General features: G+C 37.6%; 1 protein-coding gene and 2 long non-coding RNA genes across 4 annotated transcripts; all 3 read left to right on the top strand.

Moving 5' to 3' along the window:
• The first annotated feature begins 2865 nt into the window (after positions 1–2865).
• LOC118490193 lies at positions 2866–4163 on the top strand. 2 transcript variants are annotated; one of them, XR_004888579.1, is made up of 4 exons: positions 2866–3119; positions 3658–3703; positions 3831–3972; positions 4052–4163. It is a non-coding gene; the product is annotated as an uncharacterized LOC118490193 (long non-coding RNA). The 2 variants fall into 2 exon arrangements; XR_004888578.1 differs by having other exon boundaries at positions 2880–3119; positions 3831–3951.
• Positions 4164–4332: 169 nt separating this feature from the next.
• LOC110930001 lies at positions 4333–9175 on the top strand. The gene is made up of 12 exons (XR_004888577.1): positions 4333–4469; positions 4642–4769; positions 5076–5273; positions 5443–5484; positions 6206–6291; positions 6643–6750; positions 7076–7172; positions 7358–7454; positions 7711–7901; positions 7974–8061; positions 8149–8247; positions 8381–9175. It is a non-coding gene; the product is annotated as an uncharacterized LOC110930001 (long non-coding RNA).
• A 2553-nt stretch (positions 9176–11728) lies between these two features.
• Positions 11729–13909, top strand: LOC110930002 (pentatricopeptide repeat-containing protein At1g71490). The gene has a single exon (XM_022173211.2). The coding sequence runs from the start codon at positions 11851–11853 to the stop codon at positions 13861–13863; it is 2013 nt and encodes a 670-aa protein (XP_022028903.1). The 5' UTR covers positions 11729–11850; the 3' UTR covers positions 13864–13909.
• Positions 13910–17291: the final 3382 nt, after the last annotated feature.

Genomic DNA, 17291 nt, shown 5'->3' with positions numbered 1-17291 from the left:
GGTCGGATGTTCAGACAATGTTGCGCTATCTCACGCGGTACGCCAGTCATGTCTGCTGGGCACCAAGCAAATATGTCTTTGTTATTGGATAATAACTCTTTTAACTGTGCTCGTGTTGCCGGGGAAATGGCGTGCCCTAGCTGGATAGTCTGTTCTGGATATGCATCGTTCAGAACCCATTTTTCTGGTTCGTTTGATGTTGAGGGTTTGGCTACCTTCGTTGGTGGCTCGTCGTCTACATACATGACTTCTTTGCTTGAGTACAGTATTGCGACTCCGGTTTCTGTTGGGAATCCGCACGCAGCATGTGGAATGGAAGTGATCATGCTGAATTCTCTTTGTGACATTCTTCCAAGCAAAACATCGTGGCGCGATGTTGCTGGCATGACCATGAAATTTACTGTGACTGTTCGTGAATGCTCACCATCAGATAGAGTCACAGGAAAGGCTATCTGCCCTAATGGGAATACAGCTTCATTGCAAAATCCGGTGAGAGGAAAATCAACCGGTTCTAGACGTGCTTTGTCTTCTGGATCAAGTTGTTTGAAACATTGTTCGTATATGATGTCCATCGAACTTCCCAGATCTATGAACATATAGTCCGTCCGGTAATGGCCGAAGATGCCAGTAATAATTATTGGTCGTTCTTCCTTCCTGAGGGCCTCCAGGAACAACAGGAAACACAACTTGTTGTTCCCTCCAATGTTGACCATGACATCGTTTATTTGCTCTTCGCGAAGGGCCTCCTTGTACCATGTTTATATGTTTTGATTTAACTTTCTGATGGCTGCTATTTCTGGATTGTTGACGGATCTCAATATTACGACTAGATTGGATGTCCCCCCGACAGGGTGTTGGTGGGTCTAATACTATAGTGTTAATTTCCTCACCAGATCTGATGTTTGGGAACTCGGATCTGGCAGTTTGCATAACAATTGTGTTTAACGCAATCCGGCATCTGTTAAACCAATACTCTGGGGATCTCTCTATGATTGGATCTGAGAAATTCTTCCTGTCTGAATGACCGTTGTTTTCGTTTGCTCCCATGATTCCGTCAATCTGGGTATTTTGGGTTGTAGAACCCTCGAACTCAGATCGAGGACCTGATGGGTGAGATAATGAATTCTCTGCCATGTGAAAAACAGAGAATAAGACAACTGAATCGAAACGAGACAAAAACTGAAAAAACAGAGGAATCGGTGGGCGCTAATGAAGAAACACTAGATTAATCGATCGGAATCAATTATCTAGGGGGTTTGAATCCGCATAAAAAGGTAAGTTTCCTCTCGTTTGATTCGATTGCAACTGATCTCCTTCTCCGATAACTCTGCAAAAAAGAAGCACCGTTAGCCTCGCCAAGGGGAGAAAGGGGTTCTCTCCTTGACCCGACTCCGGCGTGAGAATAAGTATGGGTTATGAAGAAGAAGATGTATTTTAGAAGTGTGTGTAACTTGATTTCATACCTGGGTTGCTTCTCATAATTATAGCCGGGAGTTTTGGGGCGGGAAAACCTGTTAGTGAAAAGTTAACGGAAGATGCTAACCCCGTAAGCGGTTAAGTTTCCTTCCGTCAAGCTTCTTGATCCGACGTGAGTGCACACGGATCGCTGATTAGATCTATGGCTGGGGATTTGCCACGTGGAAAATGATTAAGTGGAGTTTTCTTTCCAATTACATGCCATCGTTGTGATTTCAGGGAGGCTTGAGATGGCGACACGTGTCCAGACGGTTATAACCGTCTTAGTGGTGCACGATTGAGTTCCTTCTAGAAGATTACTGCTGTAATCTGGTGTGACTCCTTATCATGTGGAATCAGCTAAATAACTAAATCCCAAGTTTGGGTAAATAATATCAAAGTCTGGATATTGAGCGGAAGTGTTTACTTTAGGATTTTCATCCTTTGCTCATGGGAGAAAGCGCAAGGACTTATGATTTCCTTTTAGCGCAAGTGTTGACTGTTGCTTTAAACTTTTCTTTTGTAAGACCCGTGCGCAGCCGCGCAAGGTTAAAAGGTTTAAAAGCAAGGTTGTGGTATGGTCCCAAGTGTTTATGAGGTTTTTGGGACCTTACCCCTTCAGGTTGTCAGTGTGAATGCTACAAATTGACAAAAGACAAAAAAAAAAAATTATGTCGAAATATAAATCAACTTAAGTTTATATCGACACATAAATAAAAATAAAGACGTAAAAGTTAGTTAAAAAGTATTTAGAAAGTTAAGAGGTTGTAAGAGTCAATGCTGAAAATTAGTGTTATAAGTAAAAAAACAAACCACAAAAAAGAAAGAAAAAAGAAAAAGATTACATAAAATCATTGGAAAAGGAGAATCGAAACATCCGCGTATATATAAAAAAACACTAACCAACGAAATACTAAAAGAAAAAAAAAATATCGGTTCCAATAATACCGATAGCGGAAACAATATTGTTTAGTTGGATTGCCTTTGGTTCATCATGTTACGGAGAAAATAAAAACTCTAAAAGACGAAACTGTGAGATACTTAACTGGATAAAAGTAAAAGTAGAGTGAGTAAACATGTATATAAACAAAGTTAAAGTAGATGGACTAAACATGTATATAATCAAAGTTAACTAATGGGAATAAAATTTATTAAATTGAGGGACTAAATGAATATATTAGGAAAACCAAAATAAAAGGACTAAACATGTAAATCAGAAAAGTTAAAGATTAAAGGCATTAAATTGTTGTGGCCAATCAGAAGGCTACACTTGGCTATGTCGGATTGGCCCACCAACACAGCCTTTTCTATATATATTAATAAATGAGATGATTTGGGCTATGTGTCCTTGAATGGTGAAGCCATTTTGCTGATGTGGATTAGAGGGTGATTTTGGGAGGGAATCCATCTCAATTCTCAATACACAAACCAAAATCAACTCTGGACGCGGGATCCGACTACATTTGGGTCACCCATGTTTTCAAATGGATCATATATATTCCTTTTTAACGCTTTCTTCTCTCCCGTAACTTCATTTTTCAGAAACCCTAAATACCAAACATTCTTCTCCTTCACGCTACAGGATCCCAATGTTCATCCTTCTCCTTCTTCAACTTCTTTGATCCATTTGGTGGTTGATTCTATCAACAAACCCTAATCGCCAAGTAAGTTCTTCTGTTTTTGTGTAGATCTACGACATAATTTCAACCAGAAAAAGAATAAAAAAATCTAGATCTGTTGGATTACAATTATAAGCAATAGATAAACAACCCAAATTTCAATTTCATTTGGGTTCGTTCAGTGTAATTATGCTCATGGTTCGTTCAGTGTTTGTTGAGTAATTATTGAAGGTTCTCTTATTTTCTGACATTAATTCTTCTGTTAATTCATCATGTTGTTAGTTAGGGTTCGTTCAGTGTAATTATGCTCATGGTTTTTGTTTTTTTAAGCGATTTATAAGGAGTTTTTTTAGATAATTTGTCTGATGAGATATGATGATTTGCTGTAGATGTCCTTCAAAAGTTTTGAATTGAAACACATTTTAAAACACAGTTAGTGAAGAATCAAGATTTCACGTATCATCTTTTTTCTTTCTCTAATATCTTGGACGTGTTGTTTTCAATGCTGATGGAATGCTGTACCCTGATAATGTTGTTGGAACTGATTCTCACACTACTATGATTAACGGTTTAGGCATTGCAGGTTGGGGAGTTGGTGGAATTGAAGCAGAGGCTGCAATGCTTGGCATGTAAGATCATAAATACTTTACAATGGTTTTGTGCAAATTTATATAATTATTAAATTTATATTCTTGAAAGATGGTTTTCATTATCTTTTTTGGAAGATTTTCTAAAAGTATATTTTGACAATGACAGCGAATGAGCATGGTGTTGCCTGATGTTGTTGGGTTCAAGTTATTAGGAATACGTGATGGTGTAACAACTATTGATTTGGTTTTGATTGTTACCCAAATGTTAAGAAAACATGGTGTTGTAGGTAAATTTCTTGAATTCCATGGTAGGTAAGCTTTGTAGTTATTTTCAAGAGCAAGGTAAAAAAACATTTAGTTACTGATGTGTCCTTTTGTTTTAATTAGTTAGGTGATGGTGTGGGTAAAATACCACTTGCTGACAGGGCTACTATTGCCAACATGTCGCTTGAGTATGATGCAACAATGTGGTTATTCCCAGTGGACGAAGTGATGATACAATATGTTCGTTTTCATTTGTGTAGACATGTAAAACGGGTCAATTTGGGTTCCATTTATTGATAACGGACTTTATGAGTAAAAAAAATGGAAAATGATAGCTCTCAAATGCTTAAAACCTCATAAAAAGTAAAGATGTCGGAATCAATCTGTTTTACTCTTCATTCAGGCTTAAACGCTCCGTTGAGAATTCTCTGAGGGATGCAAAGCTATCTTTCATCGTGAAGTCGTCAATAGCTTAACCTGAAAAGAGACAAACTCTACAGTCAATCCATATGAAGTTATTGCCTTTGGAGCTGCAGTTCAGGTAAAACAATCATTAGGAATACGATTTTATGTTACAACATAAGTAATCTGGTGGCATCGGATTTAATTATTTTGTTTGTTTAGCCTGGTGTTTTAGCTGGAATTGTGTTACAACATAAGTAATCTGGTGGCGTCGGAATTGTAAAATGCTTCACTAATATACTTTTTTTTAGATCGTGTTCTCATTTGGACTCATTCATCAATACAATGTCACTGGTCCACTGACAGAAGATGAAATCGAGAGATGGCGCCCAAAGGTCATGGGTTGAAGCCGATCGATCTTACCTTTCAATACCTCAATGTATGTATGATACTATTTTTTTGAATATGTTCTCTATAAGTCTTTGGTTCCTCATATAGAGTTTGCTGTTCTCTCTCCCATGTTTATATAGATGGTGCAATGCCACTTATTGCGAACCATATAGACATTTTAGTTTAAAACTATTGTAATTGTTGCCATTATGTCAGTTGATGACATGTTGGTTGTCCATAGGATGGTGCATGTAACTAACCTTCTGATCAGACTTTTTTATATATTTACAAATATTTATTCCTATATCATAATGATCTATTCCATGGGTGAACTGTTTATACTGGTATCATGTAGAAGTTCTTTCCTACTATTGATGATGCTGAAGGAAAATGCATTGTAGTTCAATATTCGGACGAGAAAGATTGGCTTTCGATCTCAGAACCCGGCCAAATAATACCAGCAAGATGTACTTCCTGGAAAGTTTTGAGCCTTATGTTCGATCAATGAAGTTGGCTGAAGGCTGAAGATTGGCTTTGAATTTTGAGCCTTAAGGTACACACGTCATTGATGATTTTCCGAGTAGGAAAATTTAATTTACAACAAATAAAAGTATGAACAAACAAATCGTCAGATGTATTCGGTTTCTTGAATCCTTTAATAAAATCTCTCTAAATTTCTATATTGTCTATTGATTTTATTTATCATATTGTCTATTTTTCAGATTAGGGTTTCGAAATCTCTACTAATGAAATCTGCAACTAAGGTATTACATATCTCCCACAGTTAAACTATGATTTCTCTTTATTTATCGGTTTATCATTGATCCGTTAGTTGATTAGGTTTTTGGTCATCTTATATCACTGTGATTCCAATCAAGGTTAGTATATATAATTAGTTCGTATATTTGAATATTTGAGTTTTCATTTTGGTCTTGGTTCCATTTTGGATTTTGCTTATTGTATCCTTATTTTGGTTTTTGTTCCGATTTGGATTTTGCTTATTGTATCCTTATTCGGTTCTGGCAAGTTTTGTTTTATTATCCTTTAGCCATTTTTAATTGCTCATAGTTACAACCTTTTGTCATCATCAGAGGTTCTGGTAATTGATTTTGTTTTTCATAAATTGTTTTTGATTTTTGGTTACAAAATTAAAGTTTAGCTTTGAATTGATTGGGTTTTGTATGTGATTTTGTTGCACTCTTACAGTTCTTAGTTTACATTCCCTTTTTTTAAATGTCATTTTAAAGTACTTTGTTATCATATTTTGTGAAGAGGTATACAACTATGTTTCATCTGATTGATCACGGTTGAGACTCATTATATGAATGGCTTTATTTAGGTTATACATATCTACCCTTACGGGTTAATAAAAAATAGCCAAAAGGAAACAATCATACAATTAAGTGGCATGTGGCGATTTTTTTTAGGTAAAGCCCCCTTGGATTTGGCTCAAAAGGTTTTGAGTTTTTTTTTTTTTTATTGAAGCTGGATTCAAGTGTAGTTGAATTGGACTTTATGGGGAGATGGTATTGTGCTGATTAAAGACCAAGAGTAAGAAAACTCAAGTGAAGGTATTCATTATATGTAGATGAATGTCTTTTTTTTGTTAAAAACATTATTGGAAGTCTACTTGATCTTTGTGATCAGTTTTTTGTTAAAAAACATCCCTGGAAGCCTACTTGATCTTTGTGATTGGAGTCCAGTAAGTTACACATAAGTACTTATTTTTATTTGTTTCATTTATTAATTTAACACATGAATTTATAAGTTTGAAACTGATATTGAAGAAGCCAAGGATTTAAATTTACTGATGAATGGCTTTTTTTAGGTTATATATGTATACCCTTACGGGTTAATAAAAATAGCCTTTGAATGATGTTGTGATTAAAATTTACATTTTTTAAATAATGTTGTGATTAAAGGTTACAAAAGATGACGATGAAGATGGGCCTTTGAATGAAAATGATGATGATGTGGACCAAGGCAAGAAACTAAATACTCAGCATTTGGTTCTTACTCAACTTTACGAGGTTTGTTATATGTTTCACGTGCGCACCGCACACATAATTACACATACAAGGACAAAAGAATATATGTTTTTTTGAGTATTGGAAGTAAAAGTTTGAAACAAAAACCAATCTTAATGGGTGAGGGTTATACTTTTCATATGTTAGTGTGTGATTCGTTACATTTTGTAAATTTGTTTGGAATAAAGATAACCAATCTTAAAGTTGTGATCTTGCTGGTATGTAAGGAGATATGTATTTAAAAAGAGTTTTATTTGCTTTATTTTGATTCAGATCAGATATTAAAATAAATATTATGAATTTCATTTCCTGTATGTTGTTGTTGCAGGTGGTAGTATAATTTTCCAGCAAGTGGCAAGGTTGATGATTTTGATGATGTCACAGAAACTACTGCTGATGTAGGGGCGAACAATTTGTCTAATAAGGTAAGCCTCAGTCTAAGTGAGTGTATTTGTTGTTCTTTCAGTGTGGCTTGAGTTGAAGATAGTTAAGGTTTTGTGAACTAATTGGGTGTATGTATTTAAAAAGAGTTTTATTTGCTTTATTTTGATTCAGATCAGATATTAAAATAAATATTATGAATTTCATTTCCTGTATGTTGTTGTTGCAGGTGGTAGTATAATTTTCCAGCAAGTGGCAAGGTTGATGATTTTGATGATGTCACAGAAACTACTGCTGATGTAGGGGCGAACAATTTGTCTAATAAGGTAAGCCTCAGTCTAAGTGAGTGTATTTGTTGTTCTTTCAGTGTGGCTTGAGTTGAAGATAGTTAAGGTTTTGTGAACTAATTGGGTGGCTGAATTTAGAATTATTGAATTGGGGTCAGGGTTAGAGAATTAGAGCTTATTGATGATTACTTGATTGTTTAGGCTGAATTAGCATAACTTTTTAAATGAAGATGGGTGTAATTAGAAGTTAACATTACTTTTCATAATAACTATGTGAAGTACTTTTGTAATACAGGGAGGAATCAGAAGGCAAACGCAGGGGCATTTTTGGATATGTCGATGAAGATGATGCATGGTGACAACAGGTCAAGTGTCTTCGTTGCCAAGGGTTATTTTTTTAAAAGCTTGAATGAGCTGGTCTGGTCCATCAACATACATTTGATTATATGGTTCAACAACTTCATTCATTATACACGTTGTAAAAAGGTCAAGATAATGTTTTAATGTTTATTAATTGTAGTTTCGACCCAGTTAAGTTTTAATTATACTCAAATGCAGTCTATCTAATAAATAAAAATCCAGCTTCCAGTGACTGAATTTGAAAAGTACTCTTTCTGCCGTTTTCCAGTGTTCTAAGATAACAGAAGTGAGTTCGGTTCTAAACTTATAGAAGAAAGTTAATTATATTCTTTTATTTGTGAAGCTCACATTGTATGTTTTATCAACCATGCAGGGCAGTGGAGCATTGGTGGCGTATGCCCTGGGAAGGAAATGACAGGAATGTGCGTAACTTCTCGAATGTTACATATGTTCATGAAAAATGTACGGATTGGTATGCTTTTTGACTTTTACTATAAATCACAAAAAAGTGCTTACATGATATGGCGTTATAAGAAAGTTATAAGAAAGCATGCTATCAAAGATGTATGTTCTAATGTAAAGTTATGTATGTAACTAAATTTTAGATGTATGGAACTAGAGGAACAAGATGGAACCTTAATGGATTACTCATCACAACATGTATTTCGAACAACTGCGATGTATGGCGTTGGAGGAACGAGATGGAACCTGGATACTTTGTGAAAAGTATTAGGCAGGAAATATGAGGACAAATTGACTTGAATGTACTGGCAAGTGTTTTTTCTTGGAACAAGATAGCAATACCAAAGGTGAATTTAATTGTTTGGAAGGCACTGGAAGGTAGGATCCCTATAGTAGATTCCGTGAGGAGTAGAGGGTTACCGATACGCGATACAGGCTGCAAACTATGTGGGCCGCTTGAAGAATACGTTGCACATGTGTTAATACATTGCTCGGTTACGGATTGTATATGGCAGCAGGAAAATCCCAGGTGTATGAAGGATGCATTCAGTGTCAGAAACCCTTAATGTGATCAAAGAATCTGGTTTCAAAGGGAGGAAGAAAAAGATCATGAAGCAATTCGTTTTTTAACCATGTGTACACTTCGGCAGAATCGAAATAATAAAGTTTTTAATGATGTGAGAAAGACGATGCATAAGCTACTTGATGATATAAAGGAGTCGTATAACTTGGTCGTACACAGTGCAAAGATGGAAGGGGTAGCTTCCATCTGTGTAATTGCTTGCTTTGTAATATGTATTTTGGTCCTATTTTTTATCTGATGTAAACCTGGTGTAACAAGATGCCTTTAATACCTTACTATAGGAATATCTTGGTTTAGATTTAGTGGAATAAAAAGGTAACACTTAGCAGTTAAAAAAAATTACAAACCTTAGTAGTGCATTACTTTATTGTAAGACTTTACGCCCATTTTATATGCGTATAAAATTTGATAACCATCTTGATTATAAATGATTCTTCAAACTAATCAAATTAATTGAACCAATTATTTTGTTACTATTTATCGTGTTTTGTTACTATTTATCGTGTTTGTTGTATATATATTTTTTTCACTATCTACACAAATCTTTTGATTAAGAATGTTTTTGTGGAATTTAAACCTTCAACTCTGTTTGACAATCTTAAAGATTAATTAATTCGGTTGATTTTAAAGAAATTAAATAATACTTTCCATGAATAATTAGGTATATGTTTATCACTTTGAATTCGGTTGATCTTAATTTTTGATTAAGAATGTTTTTGTGGAATTTAAATCTTCAACTCTGTACAACAAGAAAAAGTTTAAGAAAATAATTGGTAAATTTATGGTGGAGAAAAGGGAAATATGATACTTTAGATGTTAAAAGTGTTATTTTTATACTTTTACAGGCTATGAATGAGATCTTTGAACACGTTGGGCTTGATTTCGCTGTATTCTTCAGGATTTATATCCGTGTGTACTTAACTCTTCTCTTTTTCATATGGGTTTGTATTTATTTGCTCGAATAAATCACAGTTGATCTTATTGTTAATATTTTTGATTCTTTGGCCAAATACTCATGATTGGCTGTTAATTTGTTGAGCAAGATTGTGAGTACTAAGATTTTATTGTTCTTTTACTTGCTACAATTGGGAACTACCATTGAGAAAAGGTTTTGAAAGCTGGGATTTTTAATTATTAGTTTCTTTGATTTGACATGGGGTTTTGTTAATTTGACTGAATATATTATAACTTGAGCTTTATTAATGTACAGTTAAAATTGGGGATTTTACCAATATACAAGTTGATCACAACGTTAATTAACAAATAAAGTTGAATAATTAAGTTAAGATCTAAGAGTTGGGATCTAGATCAAGTGCAAAATTAGATATAGATATGTTATAGGATTAACGGATTGAAGAGATATAGATATATGAAGGTAGTTATAGGATTAACGGATTGAAGATTTGTTTGTTCATGAAAACACTAAATAGTTGAATCCAGATCGAGTTACATCCACCCTTAGAACCGTATTTTTTTTTAGCGACCGTGTCTTGGGTGATCGGATAAAGCATACAACTAAAATGTGGACTAAATGATTTAATACATTTATTGGTATATGTTTGCTTGGTGCAATTTGAAGTTGTGTGGATATATATATATATATATATATATATATATAGGGTGGGGTTCTAGAGTGAACACCTGTGTATTTGCGAACTGAGTGAACAAATCCTGATCATTGATTTACACACATGTATGGCTAGGATTTAATCATCAAATCGTAAAATACACTGGTGTATTTCATCATCAAATCCTAGCCATTGATTTACACACATGTATGGTCAGGATTAGTTCACTCAGTTCGCACGATACACTAGTGTTCACTCTTGAACCTAATCCTATATATATATATATATATATATATATATATATATATACTGCATTTTAGATTTAATCTTTGGAGTATTATATATTGCATACAACCAAAATGTGGCCTAAATATTGAGGTATGTTCTAAATTAAAAAAAACATATCTTTTTGAAAGATTTTAAAGAAATATGTGATTTTGGTTCATAGGTCGAAACGGGAGTATGCTCTATGAATGGTATTATTAGTAGTATGATGGATGATAGGTTAGGTTGGTTGGTTAATGGGTCAAAACGAGAGTGATGAATGGTCTTATTAGTAAGATGACGGGTTTTTTAAATGTGGTGAGATAAGCGGGTTGGTTAATGGGCTAAATTTGGAGTATAGTTTGATGAATGGTATTATTAGGTTTTAGACGTCGTGAGATGGGGGCGGGTGAGGCGGACTTGCATAGTTCTTGGATTTTATAGGTATAATTTATATGTTATGGTTCATGAAGAATTCGCTTAATTGTCCTTGGATTTTATAGGTATATTTTATATGATATGGTTCATGAAGAATTTGCTTAATTGTCCATAATAATAGCAATAAAAATGTAATATTAAACTTTCAATAATTAATATTTTTTAATAAATTAATATACTTATTTTGCCATGTATCATATATTTTTTAAAAAAAAGTTTACATTTGTTTGTTTACAAAATTCAAATAGTCATGCCGATGAAGTTCACATTTGATGTAATATTTCATTAATAGTTTTTTGTTCGTCGTCCAGAATTGCATATGTTAAGCAAAAAGTTGGAGTTCAAGTAATTTAAGATTCTTTTAATAATCTTATACACGAGAATATGATCAAGTTTGTTTTCTTTACCTTATATTTGATAAGTATTTTTAATTTTGAAGACGCTAACGTTTAACTAATATACCTTATTCGTCATACATTTTGCATTTTTTATAATATATATATATACAGTTGTGTTTAATAAAATTTAAATGTCCGACCCGTGAGTATTCACAGGTGATAACCTAGTAAGTGTATATATAATATCGGACCATGATGAGTCGGTTGAACCTGGCTAGGTTTGCTTTGAAACAATAATTAACAACTAAAAATAACTAACTTGAGCCTAACTACGTATTCATATCGTTGTAAACAATCACGTAGTCTTTCTTTTCTTCCCTAGAATGAGATTCTTTCAAGAATGATAACACACCAGTTCATCCATGTTACTAACCTCCCTCAAACAATCGTCAACTCAACACAACCTATCAAAAGCATTCAACACTTTCTCTCTTATCCTACAACACACCCACAATCACAAAACCGATACATTGCTACAATCACTGGCTTCTCTCTTTGCATGTTGCTCACAGATCAACGCAATCTCACAAGGTAAACAACTTCACGCATTCGCAATCTCTTCCGGCCTCTCAGCATCCCCTGTTTTGGTCCCAAAATTAGCCACATTTTACTCTTTTTCCAATCTTTTAAACGATGCATACATTGTCACTGAAACTTCAAATATTTTGCACCCTTTACCTTGGAATGTTGTTATTTCTGGGTATGTTAGAGCTGGGTGTCTGAAAGATGGGTTGTTTGTGTATAGGAAAATGGTGGGTAAAGGGGTTATACCTGATAAGTTTACTTATCCGTCTGTGCTTAAGGCTTGTGGTGAAGATTTTGATCTGGGTTTTGGGAGGGAGGTTCATGAATCCATTGTGAAGGCGGGTTTGGAAGAGAATTTGTTTGTGCGTAACGCCTTGGTGTTTATGTATGGGAAATGTGGGGACTTGAATGTCGCTCGCCAGTTGTTCGATGAAATGCCTGTGAGAGATTGTGTTTCTTGGAATTCGATAATATCGGGGTATGCGTGTAAGGGCATGTGGAGGGAAGCGTTTGAGCTTTTTGATCGTATGCGGGATGAGAACGTGGAAGTGAATATGATAATTTGGAATACTGTTGCTGGAGGGTACTTGAAGACCCGTAACTACGTACGGGTGCTGAAGTTGATTTCTCAATTGAGGGCGTCTGGTGCTGAATGGGATCCGGTGGCTGTGATTAATGGGTTAGGTGCGTGTTCGCATATCGGTGTGCTGAAAATAGGTAAAGAAGTTCATGGTCAGGCTATTCGAACTTGTTGTCATGGATATGATAATGTTAGAAACGCATTGATAACAATGTACGCAAGGTGTAAGGATCTTAAACGTGCGTATATTGTATTCAATTTGGTTGAAAATAAGAGTGTGATCACTTGGAACTCTATAATATCTGGTTTTGCACACTGCGACAATGCAGAGGAAGCCACCTTTCTGTTTCGGGAAATGTTAAATTCTAAAACCGAACCCAATTATGTGACGATAGCAAGCATACTTCCTGTATGCGCTCGAGTGGCAAATCTACAACACGGTAAAGAATTCCATTGTTACATTACAAAACATGACGAGTTCAAAGATTATTTATTACTGTTTAATTCACTTATCGACATGTATGCACGATCCGGTAAAATCTTGCTGGCTAAAAGACTGTTTGATTCTTTAACCAAAAGAGATGAAGTGACCTACACTTCACTCATAGCTGGTTACGGAGTTCAAGGCGAGGGTCAAATGGCTGTTGACTTATTCGAAGAGATGATTCGGTCAAACATAAAACCGGACCATGTGACCATGGTGGCGGTTCTGTCAGCTTGTAGTCATTCGGCTCTAGTCAACCAAGGTCAAACTTTATTCAAAAAGATGTACAATGTATATAACATAAAACCTCGTTTGGAGCATTTTTCTTGTATGGTTGATCTTTACGGGCGAGCTGGATTATTGCGTAAAGCAGAAGAAATAATAAGTACAATGCCTTATGACCCGACACCTGCCATGTGGGCCACCATTATCGGAGCATGTAGAATTCACGGAAACAGAGAGTTGGGGGAACTTGCAGGTGAAAAACTGTTGGAAATGAGACCTCGAAATTCGGGATATTACATATTGATGGCGAATTTGTACGCGGATTATGGATGTTGGGAAAAACTAGCGGAAGTTAGGCTTTTGATGAGGGAATTGGGTGTGAATAAGGTTCCTGGTTGTGCTTGGTTAGATGTAGGGTCTGGATTTACCGAGTTTTTGGCGGCGGATACTAGGAACATTAAGGCGGTTGAGATGTATAATTTGTTGGATGGAATGAGTGAACAACTGAAAGAAGCTGGTTACGTCATGTCTTTTGATAAAGATGAACTTATGGAGGCATAGGCCATTGAATGATGGTGATCGTATATTGGAGTTGAAGAACCGAGCTGTAAGTTTATCCTCTTTACTATAGTCTTGAAAATATCACCAGAATGCAAGAATTATATATGGGTGGGCCGTGGGCCGAGCAGGTTGAGTACCGGGTCAAAAGGAGTTCGGATCAAAAGGAGTCATTTGTTACATTGGTCAAAATGGCTTTGGCTGCGTTGACTTCTTAAGGCTTACATGTCTAGTTATTTTTTATTGAGTGAATTGCAAGTTGTCCTTTATCTTTAGGCCATTTTGCAAGTTTTGTCCTTTATGTTTAAATTTGACGAGTTTTGTCTTTTATGTTTGAAAATCAAGCACGTTTTATTCTTTGGGGCAAAATGTGCTTGATTTTTAAGGACAAAACGTGCTTGATTTTTTAAACATAAAGGACAAAACGTGCTTGACTTTTAAAGATAAAGGACAAAACGTGCTTGATTTTTAAACATAAAGGACAAAACTTGTCAAATTTAAACATAAAGGACAAAACTTGCAAAATGGCCTAAAGATAAAGGACAAAACTTGCAATTCACTCTTTTTTATTTTACAAGTTCTTAATGTTCTAAGTATAGTTTAAAAAACTGTACTATTTAAATAGTTGTTATAAACAAGCCTAATAGCAATAAGATGAGAAGAGATAATTGGGAGAGAAAGAGATGTTTATTATTGATGGTGTATCTTTTACATTAGAGTACATTGAGTATTTATAAGGGGAAAAAGCTTGGAGAACAAGTTGAACTATATTAGGAATTGATAATCATAATATCATTAATTATTTATAACACTCCCCCTTGATTATCAATTCCGTACGCTTAATGCTGCCTCATTAAAAACCTTGTCAGGAAAACCCAATGGGACAAAACCTTGACTAAGGGAAAAAGAGTGCAGCGCGTATTATCTCCCCTGATGATGATCACTTAAGCTCCTTGAGTCGACGCATCCCGATCCCATGAACTAACTTCTTGAATGTTGAGGTCGTGAAGGGGTATGGTCCCAGATCTCGCGTCAGCATGGACCGCGAGTGACCATTACCCTTATCAAAACCCCCACTAACTAACAACCTACTTGTGCCCATGCGGGAACGCGTCGACACAAGGGTTGAATCCAATCTATCTAGTAACAAAGAAGGACTTACATGGAACATGAGAACGGTAGAGTGATGCGACATAGCATCACATCTGGTGTATGAAAACGGAAGTATTCACAGCGATGCGGCATCGCACCGCATCCAGTGAACACTTCTATCAATACAGGAAAGCCTTACCTTAGGCATAGAAGAAGATGAACGTAGCGGTACGGCTGACACCGCACCATACGGACATTTTCGTCACGACAAGGGATGCAGGCAAGACGACGATGCGGCTAGCACCGCATCTCGCGTATTCCTTGATCACCAGTAGGAGACGCGGTAACTTCAGATGTTACCGCACGTAGCGATGCGGCTTGCACCGCATCCTATGTACTCAAGCAAGTGGTACTGACACCACAGTGCAAGTGGCACCAATGGCAGTTACCTGTCAGAGCTACGTAAGCAATGGACTGACGTGGCATAACCTCCATAACCGACGAGCCTGACACACCTGAAAAGGTGCAGCACGTCGTCAGTCCTTCCATCATCATCCTCCTTCACTCCTCGGCTATAAATACCAACCCCAAACCAGGTTTGAGGTATCTTCTCACAACTCTCTCACTACTACTACTATCTTACTTTGCTTCCCAAGCAAACTACTGATTCTCACGCCGGAGAGTGGTAACAAGGAGCACCCCCCACCCCATCCTCCTTGTTACGAGTCACGGCTTGTTTCCTTGTGCAGGAGATCAACCACCGGTGATCCAGCCAGCGATCCTCGAGAGGAAGGGATTAACCCTTCTTAACGAGACCAGTGTGTTAACCCTGCCCGGTTAACCATTGTTTCATCATTGGCGCCCACCGCTACTCTTAGCATTTTCGAAACCATCCCTTTTTTCCTCTCTCACGATCATGACTGATCACCAAAACAACACTGTGGATAACCAAAATCCTCCAATCCCAAACCCGGTAGGGGTCAATGCCTCGACCTCCCAACCCGGACACATTGGCACGTCCACACAAAGGAGCCCCTCCTTTATGTTCGGACATGACTTATCACAGTTCCCATCTGTGATCCCACCAGGCATGACCGTTCATGCCTGGTACGAGCAGCAGGCAGCCACGCTGACTGCAGCATACAACCGCGCTTGTACTGAAGCGAATATACGAGCTGGGCTTCCCCCAGCACCGCACACTCCTGTTGAGCGTATTTTACAATACGACGGCAGGATAAATTCACGCCCGGCTTCAAGAAGCCGACGTGAAGAACGGGGATCGTCTTACTGTTCGGTCCACACCCTCAACGAGGATGATTCCTCATACGGGTCCCACACCAGAGGACCGGTACATACCCGCCTTGGCCCCCATAGCGAGGACAGGAGGCGATCAACCTCCAGACGCGGCCCAGGCATTCAGAGCCGATTGGGCCCACAACCATACACCGAAGGGTACGGTCATACCGACCCTGACGACCACAGCTACCGCGGTGATTCGCATGACACCAGTAGCAGACCGGGAGGACGCAACTATGTTCCTCCTAGTCATCCCCGCAACACATACCTTAGGGCGGCAAAGCGCCCTGCGAACGAACCATACAGGCCAAAGGCAGCGGCCGAAAATTCCAAGTTCGGCACGCGGATTGCCAACGCCCATGTCACCACGACAAAGTTCCCATTCAACGTTGGGAAATACAGTGGTTCGACCGACCCGGACGACCACATGAACGTCTTCATGAGCGCGGGCATCAACGGCCAGTGGGACGAACCCACTTGGTGTAATTTTTTCCCCCAGACCCTTACGGGCCTGGCCAGGGCATGGTTCGATTCTTTGCCAGTGGGATCACTGGATTCATTCGAGGACTTGCGTACCAAGTTCCTCGCACATTTTTGCCAGCAGCGACGCCACGAACGAGATTCGTGTGACGTCATGAACATCTGGCGAAGGAACGACGAATCGCTCGAAGCATTCGTCGTCCGATATAATAAAGAGTGCCTGGAGATAGGTGACGTGGCAGACCAGATGGCACGAAACCACTTCATCCGGGCCGTCAAAGACAGAGAGATGATCATGACCATCTCTGGCAAGGAGGGCTTGCCCAAAAAATGGGAAGATGTCATGACTGCGGTCAAGAAATACGCCCAGACACAGCGGTCACTCGAACCGCATGTGACAAAGGCAAAACCCCTAGCCGAAACATCCCAACAAGGGTCCAAGCGTAACAATAAACGCAACCGGGACGTTGGAAATCGCGATATTTCCAAACGATACTTCCCGCAAACCAATACGTCCGACCCAAAGAACTACAACCCCGCCCGAGACAGTCGGGCGTCAAAAA

The sequence above is a fragment of the Helianthus annuus genome, chromosome 3, assembly GCF_002127325.2.
Source record: "Helianthus annuus cultivar XRQ/B chromosome 3, HanXRQr2.0-SUNRISE, whole genome shotgun sequence".
NCBI classification, from domain to species: Eukaryota; Viridiplantae; Streptophyta; class Magnoliopsida; order Asterales; family Asteraceae; genus Helianthus; species Helianthus annuus.
This window is presented reverse-complemented; position numbering and strand designations above follow the sequence as displayed.

Bases quoted from the DNA above. Each gene is read 5' to 3' on its own strand.
- LOC110930002 (XM_022173211.2), top strand. From the start codon at position 11,851: ATGTTACTAACCTCCCTCAAACAATCGTCAACTCAACACAACCTATCA.